This window comes from Mastomys coucha, unplaced genomic scaffold (assembly GCF_008632895.1).
Source record: "Mastomys coucha isolate ucsf_1 unplaced genomic scaffold, UCSF_Mcou_1 pScaffold4, whole genome shotgun sequence".
NCBI lineage: Eukaryota > Metazoa > Chordata > Mammalia > Rodentia > Muridae > Mastomys > Mastomys coucha.
Window position 1 is genome coordinate 1802294 of NW_022196910.1, and position 18690 is coordinate 1820983.

At 56.1% G+C, this 18690-nt stretch overlaps 2 protein-coding genes and 1 long non-coding RNA gene across 10 annotated transcripts in view; 2 read left to right on the top strand and 1 right to left on the bottom strand.

The window, feature by feature from the left end:
• Mbd3 (methyl-CpG binding domain protein 3) overlaps positions 1-3933 on the top strand; it is a 7096-nt gene extending 3163 nt beyond the window's left edge. For 2 of the 4 annotated variants that reach the window (XM_031349787.1, XM_031349790.1), the window contains exons 2-7: positions 798-957; positions 1106-1327; positions 1753-1843; positions 2334-2511; positions 3171-3353; positions 3433-3933. In XM_031349787.1, the coding sequence (XP_031205647.1) occupies positions 798-957; positions 1106-1327; positions 1753-1843; positions 2334-2511; positions 3171-3348 (829 nt within the window). In that variant the 3' untranslated portion in view covers positions 3349-3353; positions 3433-3933. The remainder of the gene's footprint in view (positions 1-797; positions 958-1105; positions 1328-1752; positions 1844-2333; positions 2512-3170; positions 3354-3432) is intronic. The other 2 variants (XM_031349789.1, XM_031349791.1) reach the window with 1 other exon arrangement.
• On the bottom strand, positions 910-9258 carry LOC116076156. 3 transcript variants are annotated; one of them, XR_004112843.1, is made up of 6 exons: positions 9190-9258; positions 8902-9020; positions 7850-7929; positions 5140-5271; positions 1410-1476; positions 910-1025 (listed from the first exon to the last, which is right to left on the bottom strand). It is a non-coding gene; the product is annotated as an uncharacterized LOC116076156 (long non-coding RNA). The 3 variants fall into 3 exon arrangements; XR_004112841.1 differs by having other exon boundaries at positions 7766-7929; XR_004112842.1 differs by having other exon boundaries at positions 7766-7929; positions 9228-9254.
• A 231-nt stretch (positions 9259-9489) lies between these two features.
• On the top strand, positions 9490-16287 carry Mex3d (mex-3 RNA binding family member D). 3 transcript variants are annotated; one of them, XM_031349863.1, is made up of 3 exons: positions 9490-10381; positions 14545-15927; positions 16100-16287. In XM_031349863.1, exons 1-3 carry the CDS (start codon positions 9658-9660, stop codon positions 16156-16158), a joined length of 2166 nt encoding a protein of 721 aa, XP_031205723.1. In that variant the 5' UTR covers positions 9490-9657; the 3' UTR covers positions 16159-16287. The 3 variants fall into 3 exon arrangements, with proteins under 3 accessions (XP_031205723.1, XP_031205726.1, XP_031205724.1); XM_031349864.1 differs by having other exon boundaries at positions 9492-10381; positions 16103-16285; XM_031349866.1 differs by lacking the exon at positions 16100-16287 and having other exon boundaries at positions 9491-10381; positions 14545-16087.
• Positions 16288-18690: the final 2403 nt, after the last annotated feature.

Sequence of the window (18690 nt, forward strand, 5' to 3'; positions counted from 1 at the left end):
TTTTGAGACAGGGTTTCTCTTGTAGCCTTGGCTGTCCTGGAACCCACTCTGGACCTGGTTGGCCTCGATCTCAGAAATCCACATGCCTCTGCCTCCCAAGTGCTGGGATTAAAGGCGTGTGCCACCACCGCCCTGTTTAGCATAGGTTCACCAGTTTCCAGGTGGCCTAGAATTTGGCGGGAGCTGCTTGAGGAGTTGTCAGACCTATGCCATCTCACATGCATGGGCTCATGAGACTTACCATAGCCTACAAGCAGAACATGTTTGTACACACATACCTTCCCACACTTGGGAGTCTATGGCAACATTGACTATGACAAGTTGAAGGCTAGCCTGGAGTACAAATCACAAAAGGGTGGGGCTCACTCAGCTGATAAGTGCTATCAGGCAGCCCTCAAGCTTTGAGTCCTACCTCTAGCAACACTAGACTAGGCGGTGGCCACCTGAGCTTGAAGGAAGATGAACAATTCTTGGCTAGAGAGTTTCGAGACCAGTCAGGGGTAACATGTGTCCCCCAAACCAAATAGATGCAGCCCCGTAGCCCTACAGATAAGTGATCCCTGGAAAGCAAGGACTGGTTTCTGGCCCAGGCAGCACAAGGGTAGGGGGTACAGGCCCTCCTTTAGGCTTTCCAGATGAACTGTGGCCACCCATAGCTTAAGGCTTGGCTTCTTAGGGCTGTTCTTCCCACTTGCCTTCCTAATGACCTGGTTAAAACAGGCATGGAGAACAGTCCCCTGCAAGGGTGGTGGGTAGGAGGTGGGTCCTGCCCGGGCTGACCAACCTCCTGTCCGCAGCCCCAGCGGGAAGAAGTTTCGCAGCAAGCCACAGCTGGCACGTTACCTGGGCGGCTCAATGGACCTCAGCACCTTCGATTTCCGCACGGGAAAGATGTTGATGAACAAGATGAATAAGAGCCGCCAGCGCGTGCGCTATGATTCCTCCAACCAGGTCAAGGTGAGGGTGGTGACGTCAGGGTAGGGGTGGGCCCTCTGGGTTAGCTTCTATCGCCATCGAGTCAGTATCTGCTGGCAGAAGCATGGCGCGCATTTGGTTTGGTGGGTGGGAGATCTCCCAGCCTGATCGCCCACCCGCCACCATTCAGGCTCTGGCTAAGCACCTCCCTGGCCCCTCCAACCCTCCATGGACCCCGGTCGGAGCGGCCCGCTGCAGAGTCTTCTCCCCCCAGGGCAAGCCTGACCTGAACACTGCTCTGCCTGTACGGCAGACTGCATCCATCTTCAAGCAACCGGTGACCAAGATCACCAACCACCCCAGCAACAAGGTCAAGAGCGACCCGCAGAAGGCAGTGGACCAGCCTAGGCAGGTGAGCCGCCCCCTACCCCACCCCCACCCCCGCCCGTAGTTTCCAGGTGTTAAAGAGACCTTATCTTCATTCTAAAGCTCACCCTTTAATGGTGGAAGAAACCATTGCCTTGCATGACATAGGCCAGTGCTGCCCCAGAGCTACATTCCCTACAAAGATACAAATATAAATCTTATGAAGAATTAACTCTTAGAAAAGAGTGAGCTCCGCACTTACTGTCTGAGGCCAGAGAGTCATGAATTGCAGATTTTTAACCTTGGCTTTTTTTTTTTAAATCAACATAACAAAGCCAAGCTTCTTTTGTATTTTTCTGGCCTATTTGTAAACATACTCTGGACCCCTAGAGACGGTTGCTGGGTGGGAGGGGTCACTGGGCAGGGCCCCTACACCTGTGCTTCCTGTGACCTTGCACTTTTGCCCTAAAGCTTTTCTGGGAGAAGAAGCTGAGTGGATTGAGTGCCTTTGACATTGCAGAAGAACTGGTCAGAACCATGGACTTACCCAAGGGCCTGCAGGGTGAGCAGGGGTGGGTAGTGGCTGCCCTCTGGATTTGGTAAAAGTGGGTGGATGCCTTGGCTGGGGTCTCTCTTTTTTTAAAAAGTGTGTGTGCTCACGTGCATACAGTGCCACTGCACTGCACCAGTGTGAGTTTGTTTTTACCCTGTGTGTGCAGGTACCAGTGGAGGCCAGGGTAACAGGTACCCTGCAGGTGGACTTAGAGTCCACTGGCCTATCCACTGGTCCTGTGGCCAGTGAGCCCTCTGGTATGGTGCTGGGAAGCACTTCTGGGTCCTGCAGTAGGATGTATTGGCACTAGTGACAATTCTCATGCTAGTTGTCTCTACAGTTCAAGCTTGTGCCACCATTCCAGGCACAGGTGGGGTCTCTGGATTGGCTCCTTCTCTTCTGGCTGACGAAGACTTGCCTGGGATGGGGTCATAACTCCCGGGTGGAGTCCCAGGCCCAAGGGTTTCTCTGACCCTGCCCATACTCTCTTACTCCACAGGGGTAGGCCCCGGCTGCACAGATGAGACGCTGCTGTCGGCCATTGCCAGTGCACTGCACACCAGCACCCTGCCCATTACAGGCCAGCTCTCTGCAGCCGTGGAGAAGAACCCCGGTGTGTGGCTGAACACTGCACAACCACTGTGCAAAGCCTTCATGGTGACAGATGATGACATCAGGTAACTGGCAGCCCTATGCCCCCACCCCAATATCTCCACTGTTAGCACAAGAATGCAGGTCATGCCAGCAACTACCTGGCTCCTCAGGAATGTTCTGTAAATGAAGGCAATTTAGATGGCAGGACTGGCACTCTTAGAAATGACCGGGGTTGGGGATAAGGCAGTAAGAAAACATGGTTACCACAGGCCTGGGAGAGCTGGACTCTGAGCAGAAGCTGGGCGGGGCCAAACTAAGTTAGTGATGGCCCTCAGTGGGGGGACTGTGGGCAAGGAAGAGGGCAACTTAAAACTAGCTCTGAGCTGCTGCCTGGACCCTTGGGGGCTAGCCTGGGTTTCCTGTGTCAGACATGGTGATCATGCCAGATGGGGACAAGAGCAGGACCCAGAATTAGGTTTTTGACCCACGGTGGAGGATCTCCTTGCTATGTGTGGACATGGGCCCATAGCTGGTTTTACCCTGGCTTCCGCATAGCTTGCATGTAAAAAGTCAAAATGTCAGGAGACAGTGGTCACCCAAGGTGACAGAGAAGCTGTGTGGAGTTTCTTGAAAGGGGCTGTGGTGACTTGCCTGTGGACTGTTCCCTGTGTGCTCCTGCAGCCTTGAGGTGGCCCCTCAAGGTCCCTAAGCCTGTGTGCCCTGTCAGAGTGTGTGTTCCTAGGAAGCAGGAGGAGCTGGTACAGCAGGTGCGGAAGCGCCTGGAGGAAGCGCTGATGGCAGACATGCTGGCACACGTGGAGGAGCTTGCCCGTGATGGGGAGGCACCACTGGATAAGGCCTGCGCTGAGGAGGAAGAGGAAGAGGAAGAGGAGGAGGAGCCAGAGCCAGAGCGTGTGTAGCACAGGTGCTGCAGGCCAGAGTGGTGGGATGTCAGCCCATCCCGTAGTCAGACTGCTAACAGCTTCCCTTCTTGCCTCTTGCAGGTGCAAGTCCGGGTTGCAGACTGCCTCCCTAGGCCGCTTGCAGACTTCCTTCAGCCTTGCCTGGACTAACTCAGTTGGGGCCGGGCCAGCAGGAGGCAGGCATCCATCTCCTTCCCAAGGCCTCCTGCTCCCAGGTCTCAGCTCAGGGAGCCCTGTGGACCTTGAACTCACTTGTCCCTGAGCTGCCTGGCAGGAAGCCTCACACTGAAAGCTGAAGAGCAGTGACCCAACTGAGAGGCCACCTGGAGACTGTCACCTCCCTGCCTCCTTATCAAAGGACAAGGCCCTGCTGGGCACCAAGGAGCTGGGAGCCTTGTTGGGCGCTGGAGGAAGTTTCTGGAAACACACCTGGCTATGCCCACCCTGCAGTGTCCCTAAGGCCGTTACGAGCCAGGTCTGGACTGCTCCTGCCCACAGGGCTGCCCAGCCTCCCCACGCTGAGGGCCAGCAGCCCACCAGGAAGTCACCTTCCTTCAATAAACTGATGGTAGGAACTTGTGAGCTCTGACTCGTCACTGTGTGCCACAGTTCTGACGGAGCCTGCTACCCAGGCCCATGGGAACCACCTGTTCTGGGCCTCAGTGTCCCTGTGTGGCAGGGACACAGGCACCGACTTTGGGAGAGCAGTTGGCAGCCTCTGCTTGGTGCCTAGATCTTGGACACCTGAACTGTGTCCCTGTAGTTTTAGCCTCCAAGTAGCTGACAGGGGTGAGCTGGGGTGGCTCCTTAAACTAGCCCCAGTGGTGCTACAGAGTCATAGAGCCCAGTGTGCGAGCTGTAGATACAGCTCAGCGGCTGAGCCTGGCCACCCTACCACAGGTCAGGGTCTTGTTCCCCAGCCTGGACAGCACCCAAGGCTGCAGTGGTGCCTCTTGGCCTCACCCCACAAGGACTGCCTACCTGCCCTGTCACATGAACTTATGGGGGAGGGCAGCCTCCTGCAGTGAAGGGGCCAGTCCTTTCTGTGGCTCAGGCTCCTGGTGGTTCTGGGTTCTCAGTAGAGGCCGACCATAGTGAACTGTACCACCCACTCCAGAGGACCCAGAATTTGTACGTTTCTCCAGTATAGGGACTGACCCAGCATCTGTGTACTGGAAAATAAAAGTTGTCATACAGGAGGCTCCTGTTACAGGCCACCAGCCTGTGACAGGCACACAGGTCTGAGATGCCACCACCATAGAAGAACTCCCATCCCTGTTCTCTATCCCTGGCCCACTGACTGAGGGTAACCTTCAAATAGGACCAGGTCCTCCCCAGCAGGACCTTTCTCAAGTCCTAACATAAACAGCCCATGGCCAGGCTCTTAAGTCAGTGGGGACCCTAGCAAGCCTGGTGACAGTGCAGCTTCCGATGGGGCACCCTGCAGTGGGTACTGTGTAGGTTGGGGGTCCTCAGGTTCCACACAGCCACTGAGAGCTCCCTGCTTCTGGACCTCATACTCCAATCTGCAACATGCTAATTGAGGACACCTGAGTCTGGTAACAATGTGGGGCAAGGCCACCTAGCTTTCTTCAGAGATGTTCCTCTGCACCTACAACCCTTTCATCTTTCTAAAATCTCCCGTCATCCAGGTCACCCAGCAACCCCACAGCTCACTTGCTGTCCTGAGGCCACCACAGACTAGCTCAGCCCAATCCCCAACTCCCTGAGCCATGTTTCTGTCCAGCCACTCTGACAAAGGATGATGGCACCAGGGATAAAGCTCACCTGCATGAGGCCATCCACTCTCCAGAATCTTACTAGGCCATGAGCAGGAAAGCAAGGTTGTGATGTGCCAAAGCCAGGACAGCATGCCACAGACAAGTTCACAGTGGGACTCCGTAACAGCAATTTCCAGACCTGGAAAAAGCAGGAACCTGGGAGGACAGGTATTGGGAGGATAGGGCCTCCTTTGGGATGATGGGAAATTCTGGAACTACATGGAGTAGGCTCATAATTTTGGCCCTGGGGATGGAACCCAGACCACTGTGCTGCCCACCAAGAGGCAGCCCTCTACACAGAACTCCGGCAGTCACTTCCAAATGAATCAAAGGACTCTTCAAATGTAGCTTTATTGTCTTTAAGGGACGGTTGTGGTGCCAAGGGTGCTAGCCCAGCCTTGTGTGCCAAGGCTCAGCAAGGTGACCCACGGCCACCTTCCCTTCCATAAAGAGGCTGCAAACTGCCTCCTCGCTCTCTTTGTAGCTGTTCACACTTTTAATTCCACAGCATTGGAGTAAAGGTCTGAGGCCAGGGCCCAGGGGTCAGGTGCCGCTGTTAGGCTTGGAAGCAAGTGCTTTTACTTGTTTTCACGTACTTTAGGTGTGCAGTGTGTCGCCTGAGTCTGTGGACCACATGCGAGCAGCACATACAAAGCCAGAGGGGTCAGAGCCCTAGGACTAGGGTTACAGACAATTGTGACCCGCCACGTGGGTGTTGGGAAGTGGGCCTGAGTCTTTGGGAGAGCAGCCAGAACTGTAACCATTGAATCATGTCTTCCTCATATTTTTTTTTTTTTTTTTTTTTTAAGATTTATTGCTGGGCAGTGGTGCCACACACCTTTAATCCCAGCACTTGGGAGGCAGAGGCAGGCGGATTTCTGAGTTCCAGGCCAGCCTGGTCTACAGAGTGAGTTCCAGGACAGCCAGGGCTATACAGAGAAACCCTGTCTCGAAAAAACAAAAAAAAAGATGTATTTATTATATGTAAGTATACTGTAGCTGTCTTCAGACACACCAAAAGAGGGCGTCAGATCTCATTTTGGATGGTTGTGAGCCACCATGTAGTTGCTGGGATTTGAACTCAGGACCTTTAGGAAGTGCTCTTAACCGCTGAGCCATCTCACCCGCCCTTATTTCTTAATTTGTTTAGAGATTAGGATGAGCTTAGGCCCAGGTGCATGCTGGAATGATGCATACCCTACTGAGACACCACATTCCTCCAAGTGTTCAGTTTATTTCATGTTACTTTACTTTATTGGTTTGTATGTTGTTCCTGATGTCTGTGTGTGTTCATGAGTAAGTACACACATGCATGCATGTCGTCAGAGGACCACAGCTGGTGCCACTCCAGTACCTTCCAGCAGGTCACTGGCAGGGTCAGGGCCTACTGTACCAGGATTTTATATACCTAGGTCCTAGGGATGTGACTCAAGCCCATCACAGTGGTGGGGCAAGTACTGTACCCAGTGTTGGTTCCTGGGGTCAGTTCTATACCCCAAAGGCTCCTCCAGAGAAATGCCCCAACAGCCTCACCTTAAACCCTCCCTACACAGTCTCTAGAACTGACTTTTCTGCCTCCTCCTTATCCTTAGTGCTGAACCAGTACAGCCCGTGTATGTGTGTGTAAACTGTGGCTGGAACCCCGGGGTCCCTGCATGCTGGGTGGTGGCTGGAACCCCGGGATCCCTGCTTGCTGGGTGAGAGCAATACCCTTATGCTGCTGATGTTTGTAGACAAGCTCTCTCTGTGTAGACCAGGCTGGCCTCTGCCTCCTATGTGCTGGGATTGAAGGCATGAGACACCATTCTCAGTTTACCCCCTTGGTCAGAGGCAGGTGGATCTCTGAGTTTGAAGACGGCCTCGTCTACAGAGAATTCCAGGACAGCCAGGACCACACACTCAAAAAAAAGTGCCTATGCCTGAGTTTATGTATCTGCACCACATGCATACAGGAGCCCACAAAGGTCCAAAGAGGGCACTGGATCCCCTGGGAATGGACTTATAAGCAGTTGTGAGCTGTTATGTTGGAGCTGGAACTGAACCCAGGTCTCTACAAGAGCAGTGAGCTCTCTCTCTGCCCCCATAGGCTTGGTTTTTGAGACAGAGTCTCTTGCTGAACCTGGAGCGCAGGAATTAGGCTAGGACCACTGACCATCAATCCACAGGGGCCTCCTGTCTCCACCTCCCAGGTGTTGGAATTACAAGCACACTGCTATAATTTACATTTGGATCCTCACCTTTGTGAGGCTATCTCCCTCCTAATCTCTTGGAAAGCTAGGTGAGGCACCTCTGGAGCCCAGCTTTATATTCTCAGAACAAAGTAGGACATGATCAGCCTTCACACCTCCCTCCTCTCTCCCCTCCCTCCTGTAAATTCATCCTCCTGGTCCAGAACTTAACAACTGAGTGTTTCTGCCCTCCCCGTCAGTCAGCTCACCAGCTCACAACCAGCAGTTCAAACTCTGGCTGGGTGAGCCTAAGTGGCCCGCTTGACTGGGCGCATCCCAGTGCAGCCTCTGGCTTTGAATACCTGCCAAGGTGGCTGAAGTCCTTGTTACAGGACAAGAACTGACTGTAGCTGGGGCCCAGGGAATGGCTAGACATTAAATGTTAGGGAAAAAAAAAATCAGTACTTCTTTTTTTCCCTGCCCTCCTGAGGCGGGGTTTCTCTGCATAGTCTTGTCTGTACTGGAATTCCCTCTGTAGACCAGGCTGACCTCGAACTCCCAGAGAAACTGCTTGTCTGCCTCCCAAGACCTGTGCCACCACCAGCATCCGGCTTTGATGTAACAGTAATCTAAATACAATAAATAATAGTAATTATTATTAAACTGCATAGCCCTGGCTGCCCTGGAACTTCCTAAGTAAACTAGGATGGCTTGGGACTTAGAGGTTCCAGCCACCGTACCCTCCTGGCTCTTGACCTTTAATTAGGGTCAAGGTGGCTTCTGGGCAGAAGAACCAACACACTGGGGGTGTGAGGACCTGTGTTCCAACCTGCTCTTGTGTCCATGAAGATTGTAAGAGACCAGAAGGGATGGATTGGGGGAGGGGCACTATTGTGCCCCAGACCCGGGGGACACAACTGACTTGAGATTGCAGTCAGCTGTAGGCAAGGACCTGGACAAGGTCCATCCTGTTCCCTGTTGTTCAAGAGAAATCTCAACAACTGGGGGACAGTATGGGCCTGGCCTATGGAAGAAGCTGCCTTTCTCAGAGCCCAGGCATCTCCAGTGAGGGCCGGTTTCAATGGTTATAGGCAGTAGGTGCTGGGAAGCCATTCACCCCACAAGCCCTAACCACGTGCTTGGAGGTACACAACCCCATCCATCCCCAAGGATGAGATGTTGGGAAAGGAGGCTTGACTTGGGGAAAGGGACCTCAGGCTGCCCAGACACTATGCCAGGGAGGACGTGACTAGGGGAATGGGTCCCCAAGTCATTAGATGTGCCTGGAATAGAAACACCATCTCCAGGAGGAGGACAGAGCCAGCTGGAAGAACACAAGCACAGGAGGGGGCCCCACCTGTTACTCAGAGGGGTTCCATGACTTTGAGGGTGAGATGGGGGAAGAGAGTTACTGTGGTACCCTAAACTAGAGAGTCCGCAGGTGCACATAGGTAGAAGTCCCCGGCTTCTGGGAGGGCAAGGACAGCCTGGGGCAAGCCAGGTACAAAAGAGGGATGCCTTTCCTATGATAAGATGGTAGTAGTCACAGTGTTGGGGCTGATGTGAAAGAAAACACCGTGTAGCTGCGAGGTGATCCCTACCAGAGGGTCCCCAAGGTCTCCAGGCACACGGAGAGGATTTCCCTGCTCTCGAAAAGCGAGCACTGACTTGAGAAGATAGACACAGGAGGGGGACTCCACACTTTTGCGCACAGAGGATTCTGTGGGATCGGGGAAAAGGAAGCACAGTGTAACCACGAAGTGATCCCTAACAGAGGTCCCGAAGGTCCCCTGGCGCGCACGGGGATCCCCGGCCGGGGAAGCCAGGGGTGATGGCGAGGCCTCCTGGAGCACACGACCCTCCCCAGGGCCCCCACCTCCGGGACGCACCAAGGTGGCTCTGAGAACGGCCGGCTCGGCCGACCCACCTGTGGCGCCTCCCGCACGTGCGGGCGGGCCAGGGGGAGGGGGAGGGGGAGGGTCCGCACCCTGGGCGGGGGCGGGGCAAACACGTGACTGCCGGCCCGGCCCGCGCGTGCGCAGCGGCGTTGCCCATTGTTGGCCGCGGTGACGTCGCGGGGCGGGGCCGGGGCGGGGCGGCGGGAGGGCGGAGGGAGGGAGGGCACGAGCGTCCCGTGCCACCGCCGCCGCCCGCCGCCGCCGCCGCCGCCGCCTCGGCCGCCCAGGAGCCGCCGCCAGCCCCGCCACAGCGCCACCGCCCCGCAGCCCCGCGTCCCCGCAGCATCCCCGCGCCGCCGTCCCCGCCCCGCCGCTGGATGCCGGCGGCCGGCGGCCGAGCTCGCAGACGCGGAGGGCGGCGCGGGCGGCGGCGGCGGCGCGGGCCCGAGCGCTAAAGCTATGCCGGGCTCCACCGGGCAGCCCGACGCGGGCGGCGCGGGAACCGGGACCACCGCCGGCGACCCCGGGCATCCGCACCCTGCACTCGCGGGAGCCGAGGATGCCGCGCCCCGGCCGCCACCCGAGCCCGACGACGCGGCCGCTGCGCTGCGCCTGGCGCTGGACCAGCTGTCCGCGCTCGGGCTGGGGGGCGCGCGCCCCGGAGATGAGGGGATGGCGACACGCAGCGCGGACGGGGCGACAGAACGCGGAGAGGATGAGCCCGCGCCCCCCGACGAGCTCGAGGCGGCCGTGGCGCCCCCGGTGACGGGTGCGCCCTCGATGGGCGTGGGACCCTCGATGGCCGTGGCACCCTCGGTGACCAGTGCACCCTCGATAGCCCTGGCACCCTCGGTGACTTGTGCACCCTGCATGGCTGTGGCACCCTCGGTGACGGTGGCACCCTCGATGGCACTGACACCCTCGGTGACCCTGGCACCCACGATGGCTGTGGCTTCTTCGGTGGCCCCCGGCGGGCTGCCTCTTCTGGACCCCGACGTGAGCCCCCGGCCATCTCCCCCAGACGTGTTCGCCAGCTTCGCGCCACACCCGGCTGCCCTGGGTCCCTCGACGCTGCTGGCTGAGCAGTTAAACGTGATCGGCAGTCGCAAGAAAAGCGTGAACATGACCGAGTGTGTGCCGGTGCCCAGCTCGGAGCATGTCGCGGAGATCGTGGGTCGTCAGGGTGAGTGTCTGCCGTCGGGGGGTGCAGGGGCGCACTTATTCTCATGGATAAATCTTATAGGGGGGCGTGTGTTTTGGTGGGAGGAAGGGACAAGCTGTGGCCAGTTCTAACCCAGTGTGAATGTGACCAGGAGACCCCCAGGGACACGCCCCGTGTGGAATCTAGGCCTCGGTGGATTTCTTGGCGCCTTTGTTCAAAGCTGGCGTCTGCTGCAGAAGTTAGCCACAGCCGCCGCCTTTGTCTGGGTTCCTAGGGATAACCACAGTCCATGTGCCATAGATGGGGACACCTTAAGACATAGGCCCCTTAGAAGCAGCTAGGGCTGGCCCCCACACTCCCACCCCCCACCCCCCCACACACACACATAGACATGGGGCGGGGCCAGCTTAGATTTGCTAGTCCAGGAGAGGTGCCCGGAGGGCAGGATTGAAGTGTAGTAGTTTAGATAGAAGGTGCCTCCCTCAGCTCTCTAGCTGAGACTAAGTGCTGTCCCCTTAAAAAAGGACTACAGCCCCAAGCGAACCCTGAGCTTGGGAATCGGGGATTTATAGGAGGGTCTCCTGGCTGTAGACGCTCTCCGTGGGGTTCACCCCTCCCATCTTGACCGACTGACCCCCAGCAGGCCTAGGGTGTAGGAATCTACCCAGCCATGGGGGTCCCTGCCTCAGCACTGTGGAGCTGGGGAGTGTCTCTGTTGGCCGCCCCATTGTTCTCTTTGTTCGAAAGCCAGGCAGAGATTCGCACAGTGACATCAGGCCAGCCGTTGCTCATTGGCCCTTGAGCTGCTGGGGCGGGCAGGAGTGTGGTGGGCAGTGCCCGGCCCTCACACACCCACAAGCCTGGATAGTGGTGGCCCCCAACTTTCCCCTTTCCTCCTCACCACAGCAGCCCACTCCTACTACCCCGACTAAGATCGGGGATCAGCCTAGTTCTAAGAATGTTAGGGTGGGGCTCAGGCATCCCCAGACCCTCAGGACCGGAGAAGGATGTGGGTGGTCTGAATTGCAGAGGTGACTGCCATCCTCCAGCAAGCAGGGACCATCCATGGCCACTTCCCTAGTTCCAGGAGTGTAGGGCAGAGCCCTTGTCCCCTGCTCTTCTGTCCTTTATCTGTTCCATGCCAGAGAATGGGCGGTGCTGGGCCTAGGGGCTCTGGAGGGTGGGGACAGTCGTCGGTTAGCCAGCTGTCCCTTTGTGTAGGCTCAATGCCACCCCTGGCTGGCTTCCCGCCGGATGCCATCCCGTGTAACTGTACCGGGACCAGTTTCCAGACCTGTTCAGAGTCTGTGTGGCCAAGTGTAGAAGTCAAGGACTGTAATCTTTTGTCCCAAAGTCACCTACCTGCTGCCTCTTTCTGGAGGTGGAGCCCACCACAGTTCCATGTAAATGTATAGCTTATCACTCTCTGGAGAATCAAATCCAGGGGCTTCAGGCTCCATCCCAGTCTGCTGTGTTACTGGGATTTGGGGCACCATTGGTGACCAACAGCAAGCTTGGCCTTGAGTCCCCTGCTGTGCTGGGGTGGCCTCTGGAACCCCAAGCAGATGTTCTTAAGCCCTGGTTCTGTGTGGTCTGCAAGTCTTAGCTCAGTAAGTGGACTCAGAGCCCTGCGGAGGGCACCCTGGATGTCAGCCTCAGGGCCCTTCCCTCAGGGCCAGCATCTCCTTCCCAAACGCATCTAGCCTAGTTGGCCTTCTGTTGCTGTGATAAAACAGTCACCAAAAGCAGCTTGGGAGGAAAAGGTTTATTTTAATCTTCAGCTACAGCCGTTCACTGAGGGAAACTCAAGGCTGGAACTGATGCAGAGGCCATTGAGGGGTGCTACCTACTGGCGTCTCCTCCTTGCCTGTTCTGCCTGCCTGCCTGCTTTCTTATAGAACCCAGGACCACCTTGCCCAGGGATGGCACCGCCCACCAATCATTAATCAGTAAAATGCCCCACAGTCATGCCCACAGGCCAGTCTAATGGACACAGTTGAGATTCCCTCTTCCGCAGTGTACATAGGTTTGTGTTGAGTTGACAAACCTCCTGTCAAGTCCTTTGACCTCTTCCCTTGACCGCATGTCCCTGGGTTTGTTCCCCCATTCTTCCCCAGGGTGGTTCCCTGAACTCATGGTTACCTATCAAAAGCCAGGTCATGCACGTGTACACAGGAGATGTACCCTACCTGGCTTCCATACCTGACCAGAGCCTTAGGGAACCAAGGCCAGCCTGTCCCCTGACACCAGGGGAACCTCGGTCTTTTTCAGATGTAGAATGGACTGGAGAGTGTTTTGAGCCATGACAGTAGCTCTTCTCCGGGGGACCACACCTCCAGTACCTTACTGGAGGATTCTAAGCAGGAGCTCCTCCCCTGAGCCACGCCCCCAGGCCGGCTCAGTTGTTTGTAGCCCAGGCTGATGTCCGATTTGGGATGGTTCTTCCTTAAGCTCCTGAGTGCAGAGGTAGCTATGTTTGCCACATGCCTGCTCCTTGTGTCCTCTTGGTCATTAGGGCCCTAGCCAGCACTACCAGCTGGGCCAAGGCTAGGTCACAGCTAGGGAGAGGCCGCTGACTGGACTGGGAAAGGTCCTTGTCCTCTTTTACTGCCTCCATCTCTCCTTGCTTCACATCCCTGTCCCCAGCTAAACCCCAGGTCTCTCTGTGAAAGACAGTCCATAGGCCAGGCCTCCGTACCGCAGGACCCTCCCACACCCACACTCGTCCCCTCCTGAGCAGCATCTGAAGTGGGCTCACAATGCCACACCCAGTCCCTTCCTGGTTTCCAGTGGAGGAGTAAAGGTCTGGGCAGCCAGATCATGGGCTAGCCTGGAACACTTTGGGGTGTTAATGCAGAGACTTTGGATACCCTGCTGTTATTGGGGTCCCCTGGAAGAAGACATGCAGCCAAGCAGAGGAAGTAATCCTTCCTTCAAACCTTAGTCCAGGAGATGGCAGAAACCCTGCCCACACTTGGAGTGGCCAGAGAGGTGTGACTTTCCCTTCGCCGGCTAGGGGGCGCTGTCGAGCCCCCTGCTCTGGTCATCAGGGAGCACAGTCTCCAGAGCCCATGCCGTTAAACCTGCTGGTGCAGCGGCTTTTCTGTTGTTTTGCTGGACACAGGAGCAACAGTGTTGCTGTCTGCTGCCTCTGTGATCCTGGGTGGCACTGACAGTGTGTTCCCTGCTCTGCCTCCCAGAGTGTCCTGCCGCCAGGGGAGCCCCTAAGGGCTGGAGGGTCTCTCGGATGGAATGGGGAGATATCTACAACCCACAGACAAAGACCCTCCCCTCAGGGACACTCCTGGGGCCCCGTGGGGTCAAAGATGTGAGAGCCTCACTGCGACTTTCGGGGTTGGGGGTGCCCAGAGTTATGGTCTAGGAGTCCCCATCAAACCTAGTAGCCTGAGAGGATTCCTTTGGTAAAAAATAAAAACAAAACACCTGGCATGGCAGGTGTTGCCACCCTCTGGGCCTTAGGCCTCCAATTCACATACTGCTGTTAGAGGGTCTAGGACCAGGTGCGCAGTCTCTTGTACCTCAGGCTGGCCTTGATAGGACTTGCTGTAGCTGAGCCTGAACTTAAATTTTATCCTCCTGCCTCCATATGGCCAATGCTGGAGATGAGTAAGAATGCCACTGGGTTGCCTGAGCTGGCCTTGAACTCATGGTAATCCTCCTGCCTCACCCTCCCAAGTTCTGGAACAGCAGAAATGTGCTTAGCTACCATGAAGGGCCAGTAAACCTCTGTGGACAGTGGCAGACTCCTGGCTTACCTGGGTTACTTTGAGTCCCATCTAAGACTGGGGAATGACTGTCAACTGCTGCTGGTGGGTGTGGCCAGGTTCTCTTCATTGAAAAGTTTTACTTATCCATTCCTTCCTTCCCTCCTGTGGGGGAAGCGGGTTGGCAGATTCAGTGGGAGTTGGGTCTTTCCTTGCACCACACTGGTCCTGGTGACTCAAATTTCATCAGGCTTGGCAACAAGTCCCTTTAACCCACGAGCCAGTTTGCCTTCCCTGTCCGGGTGCATGCTCTTTCTGACCAGTTCTTTGCATCAAGAGATGGAAATGGGGCTCATCGAGTTGGTTCACTCAGGGAGTTAGTGTACTGTCCAGGCATAGACCATGGAATATGGATATCAAGTTTGGGTGTCCTAGGTCATGTGTCTCCCATCTACCTAGGGTGCAAGATCAAGGCCCTGCGTGCCAAGACCAATACCTACATCAAGACTCCAGTGCGCGGTGAGGAGCCGGTCTTCATCGTGACCGGGCGCAAGGAGGATGTGGAGATGGCCAAGCGCGAGATCCTGTCGGCCGCTGAGCACTTCTCGCTAATCCGAGCCACACGTAGCAAGGCGGGCGGGCTGTCCGGGGCCACTCCAGGTCCCCCCAACCTGCCGGGCCAGACCACCATCCAGGTGCGCGTGCCCTACCGCGTGGTGGGGCTGGTGGTGGGGCCCAAGGGTGCCACCATCAAACGGATCCAGCAAAGGACGCACACGTACATCGTGACTCCCGGGCGTGACAAGGAGCCAGTGTTCGCTGTGACTGGGATGCCAGAGAACGTGGACCGTGCACGGGAGGAGATTGAGGCGCACATCACGTTGCGCACCGGGGCCTTCACTGATGCAGGCCCTGACAGTGACTTCCACGCCAATGGTACCGATGTGTGTCTAGACCTGCTGGGAGCTGCAGCCAGCCTGTGGGCCAAGGCCCCCCACCCAGGACGTAGGCCCCCCGCAGCCACCGGTGGCCTTCGAGGAGATAATGCTCTGGGTGCAGCCAGCACCCCTGAGCCCTTCTATGTGGGCAGCCGTGGAGGGCCGCCACTGCCGGACCCGAGTCCCAGCAGCCCCTATGGGGGCTCGGGCAACGGGGGCTTCACATTTGGTGGGGACGGTCCCGGTGCCCCAACAGGGACAGCTACTGCAGAGGATTGTGACTTTGGTTTTGACTTCCTGGCGCTAGACCTGACCGTGCCTGCCACGGCTACCATTTGGGCGCCCTTTGAGAGAGCCGCGCCTCTGCCAGCCTTCAGCGGCTGCCCCGCAGTTAATGGGGCACCCGCACAACCCAACACAGGCACACGGCGCAGCAGCGGCGGTGGGGCCGCCACCACGCCACGCCACTCACCCACGCTGCCCGAGCCCGGAGGACTGAGCCTGGAGCTGCCGTTGGCGCGGCGAAGCGTCCCTGATCCAGTGGGTGCTGTGCCTTGGCGACCCCCGCAGAGCGCACTGCCGCCCTTCTCCGGCAGCACCACCTTCGCTACAACCCCGTCTCTGCCCAATACAACCCCAGCGTCCTCCACCCTAGACACTGTCCCCTCGGAAGGCAACCACAAGCCATCTACCACAGCAGCAAACTCCTCTGCGTCTGCTGCAGCCCCTGGCCCACCCGCGGCAGCCTTGGCTCGAGAGTGCGTGGTGTGCTCTGAAGGCGAGGCCATGGCTGCGTTGGTCCCCTGTGGCCACAACCTCTTCTGCATGGATTGTGCTGTCCGCATCTGCGGGAAGAGTGAACCAGAGTGTCCCGCCTGCCGCACGCCGGCCACCCAAGCCATTCATATCTTTTCCTAGTGCACCCCTACTTGATGGGGTGGCCCTGGCTTCCCCAAGCAGGAGGTCCTCAGGCCTCAGGGTGGGAGAGGAGGGGCGGGGCAGGACTTGGGGGGAGAGGTGGTGAAGTGGGGAGTCGAGGGGCCCACGCGTGTCGCAAACAGCTTTAACTCCTGCAGCAGGTGTCGAGGCCATCAGCTTGCGGCCCAGCGGCAGCGCCTCCGTTCTTGACAAGTGACAGTATTGAGTGAGCCGGTGACAATAAACCGGAAAATTCTCTGTTTGCACTTTTTATTAAGTCGCCCCTCCCCGTTTCCGGGGTGATCTTAAAACAAAAAATAACACGATATTTACAACTCTCACTGGATTTAACAGTGTGGATTCTTGTAGAAACTTCAAAAGGCAGGTGGCTTCCCCCCACCCCCGACACACACTCCCTTTTTGGGGGGCAAACATATACCATTTTGTACATCAGCCACGGGGTGGCCAAGAGGAGGGTAATGGGAGGGTATCCAAGGGGGTCCCATCGACAGATTTATAACTTGTTTTATTGTGGTTGTTTTGTTTTGTTTTTAAATTAAGACTCAGTGTTGCGGTTCTTTTTTGTTGTTTTTTAAAAAGGTTTTTAAAGTTTTTTTTATTGTTATTTTTACTTCATACTTCCTGTGTATATGTAGGGAATTTATATTAGATATATGTACTTTACGGAATAAATTTTAAAAACTAAAATATATTTTATTTTAAAGCAACGGACCTTTAATCTTTGACAGCTAAATCACTGATTATATATTTGCTGAACTGATTTAAGGGTTTAAAAACATTGTATCCAGAGTTTTATTTTTGGACTTGAAAGCCTTCTTAATAAAATTGTTTTCCTATATGTAAGCGCTGGCTCGCGTGGTGTGGGAGGGAGACCCTGAGGATAACAATGGTCCCGTTATTATAAGAGCTGTGACCCACTGGGCAATAGTAGTGTACGCCTTTAATCCCAGCACTTGGGAGGCAGAGACAGACGGATTTCTGAGTTCGAGGCCAGCCAGGGTTACACAGAGAAACCCTGTCTCAAAAAAACTTAAAAAGCTGTGACCCATGGGAAGGCCACAGCTCCTGAGGGATTTGCCTGCACATAATGTGTGAGTACCTCTCACCCCAGGAGCAGACCTCAGCCACCAAGGCAGCCCAGCTGAGATCCCAAAGACTGATGGCAGAGTCTCTGGTTGCTGGGCAGTGGACACCCTAGTTCAGAGTATCTAGCATTTTTGACCCGACCTGTGGGACGAATGTCATGCTTTCCTGACAACAGGTGAGGGCCAGGGAAGGGCTGTGGCGAAAAGTGTGGGGAACATGGGACGCTTCCACTTACCCCAGCTACAGAGCCTACGGCAGGACAGAAATGCCACCAAAGTCCTGCTTGGTGAGCCGACAGGTTTTCTTGGGATTACAGGAACAGAAACGAGCCAAAGACAGCTGCATTGCCAAGGCCCTCCCAAACCTGGGAGCCCGGAATGCACTTCCTGTAGCCTTACACAGCCTTCCGGTAGCTCAGGTTCACAGAGTCAACCTTCTCCTGGTCGGGTCACACACACCACTCACCTCCCCCAACCCAGGAGGAGGCTCTGCTTAATCTATGCTTCAGCCTTCCCAGACACAGGACCATAGAGCCTCAGAAAGTTCTGCCTCCTCCCTGGCCACAGTTCAACTCCTAGGGAGGAGCACACAGCTAGCGGAGCCCGCAGGAAAGCCAGGCACTCAGATACATGGCACTAAGCCAGAGAAGCAAGAGGCAGGACAACACATGTGGTGGTGGTGGGCCCCGTCTGTACGAGAGGTGTCACTCCTAAGACCTACATCCTACTCTGGGAGCCGATGTTCTGAGGTGTCTGAGGCTGGGCTCACCGCCACACAGAGAAAATCCCAAGAAATTCTCACTGGGACCTTAATGTCATGGAGGGATCTTTCTAGGAGTGATTAAGGTCCTGGAGGCCGAGAGTGTGGAAGCGCACGAACGCCTCTAGTCCCAGCACTCCGGAAACAGAGGCAGGAGGATCTCTCAAGTTTGAAGCCAGCCTGGTCTATCTATGGAGTGAGTTCCAGGATAGCCAGGGCTACACAGAGAAGTCTTGTCTTGAAAACCAAAAAATAAAAGGGGCAGGGTGGAGGTCCCCCTGGCTTAGGGTGCCAGGTCCTGTGCATGACGGGTAGTCTGAAGGAAGAGACCCGTGAGCCAGATATTGCCACCCACCTGGATCTTAGCACTCAGCAGGCTGAGGCTGGAGGATGATGGTGAGCTCCAGGCCAGCCTGGGCTACATGAAACCCTGTCTAAGGAAAGAAACCCAAAAGAAGCAGAAGGTTAGGGTGGGCACTGTGGCTGGGTAGAGCTCTTACCCAGCATGCATGGGGCCCTGGATTTCAGAGCCAGCACCGTATAAGTCAGGCGAGCCGGTACAGGCCTGTCATACCTGCGTGCAGGACGCTGAGGCAGGAGGATTAGGAGTAAACAGTGAAGCAGTCAGATAGACACAGGGTGAGCCTGAAGTGAAGGACACTCAGCCTTCAGCCTTCGAGATAATGGAATCAGCCGGTCGTGCCCTGATGTTTCCATGGCTCCACTGAGACTCTCTGTTCCCGAAGCCCCAACCGAAGAAACTAAAATATGGAAGGCTCGAGAGCAAGTGGTCAGCCGCGGAGCAGCTGGAGCTAAACGGTACAGCCGACCGCACCCGCCAGAGAGTGACCCACAGGAGGTTGAGGACTGGCAGAGCACATGG

Bases quoted from the DNA above. Each gene is read 5' to 3' on its own strand.
- Mex3d (XM_031349863.1), top strand. From the start codon at position 9,658: ATGCCGGGCTCCACCGGGCAGCCCGACGCGGGCGGCGCGGGAACCGGG. The intron at 10,382-14,544 runs GTGAGTGTCTGC...CCATCTACCTAG, and splicing joins GGAGATCGTGGGTCGTCAGG to GGTGCAAGATCAAGGCCCTG. The intron at 15,928-16,099 runs ATATCTTTTCCT...TAACTCCTGCAG, and splicing joins GCCGGCCACCCAAGCCATTC to CAGGTGTCGAGGCCATCAGC.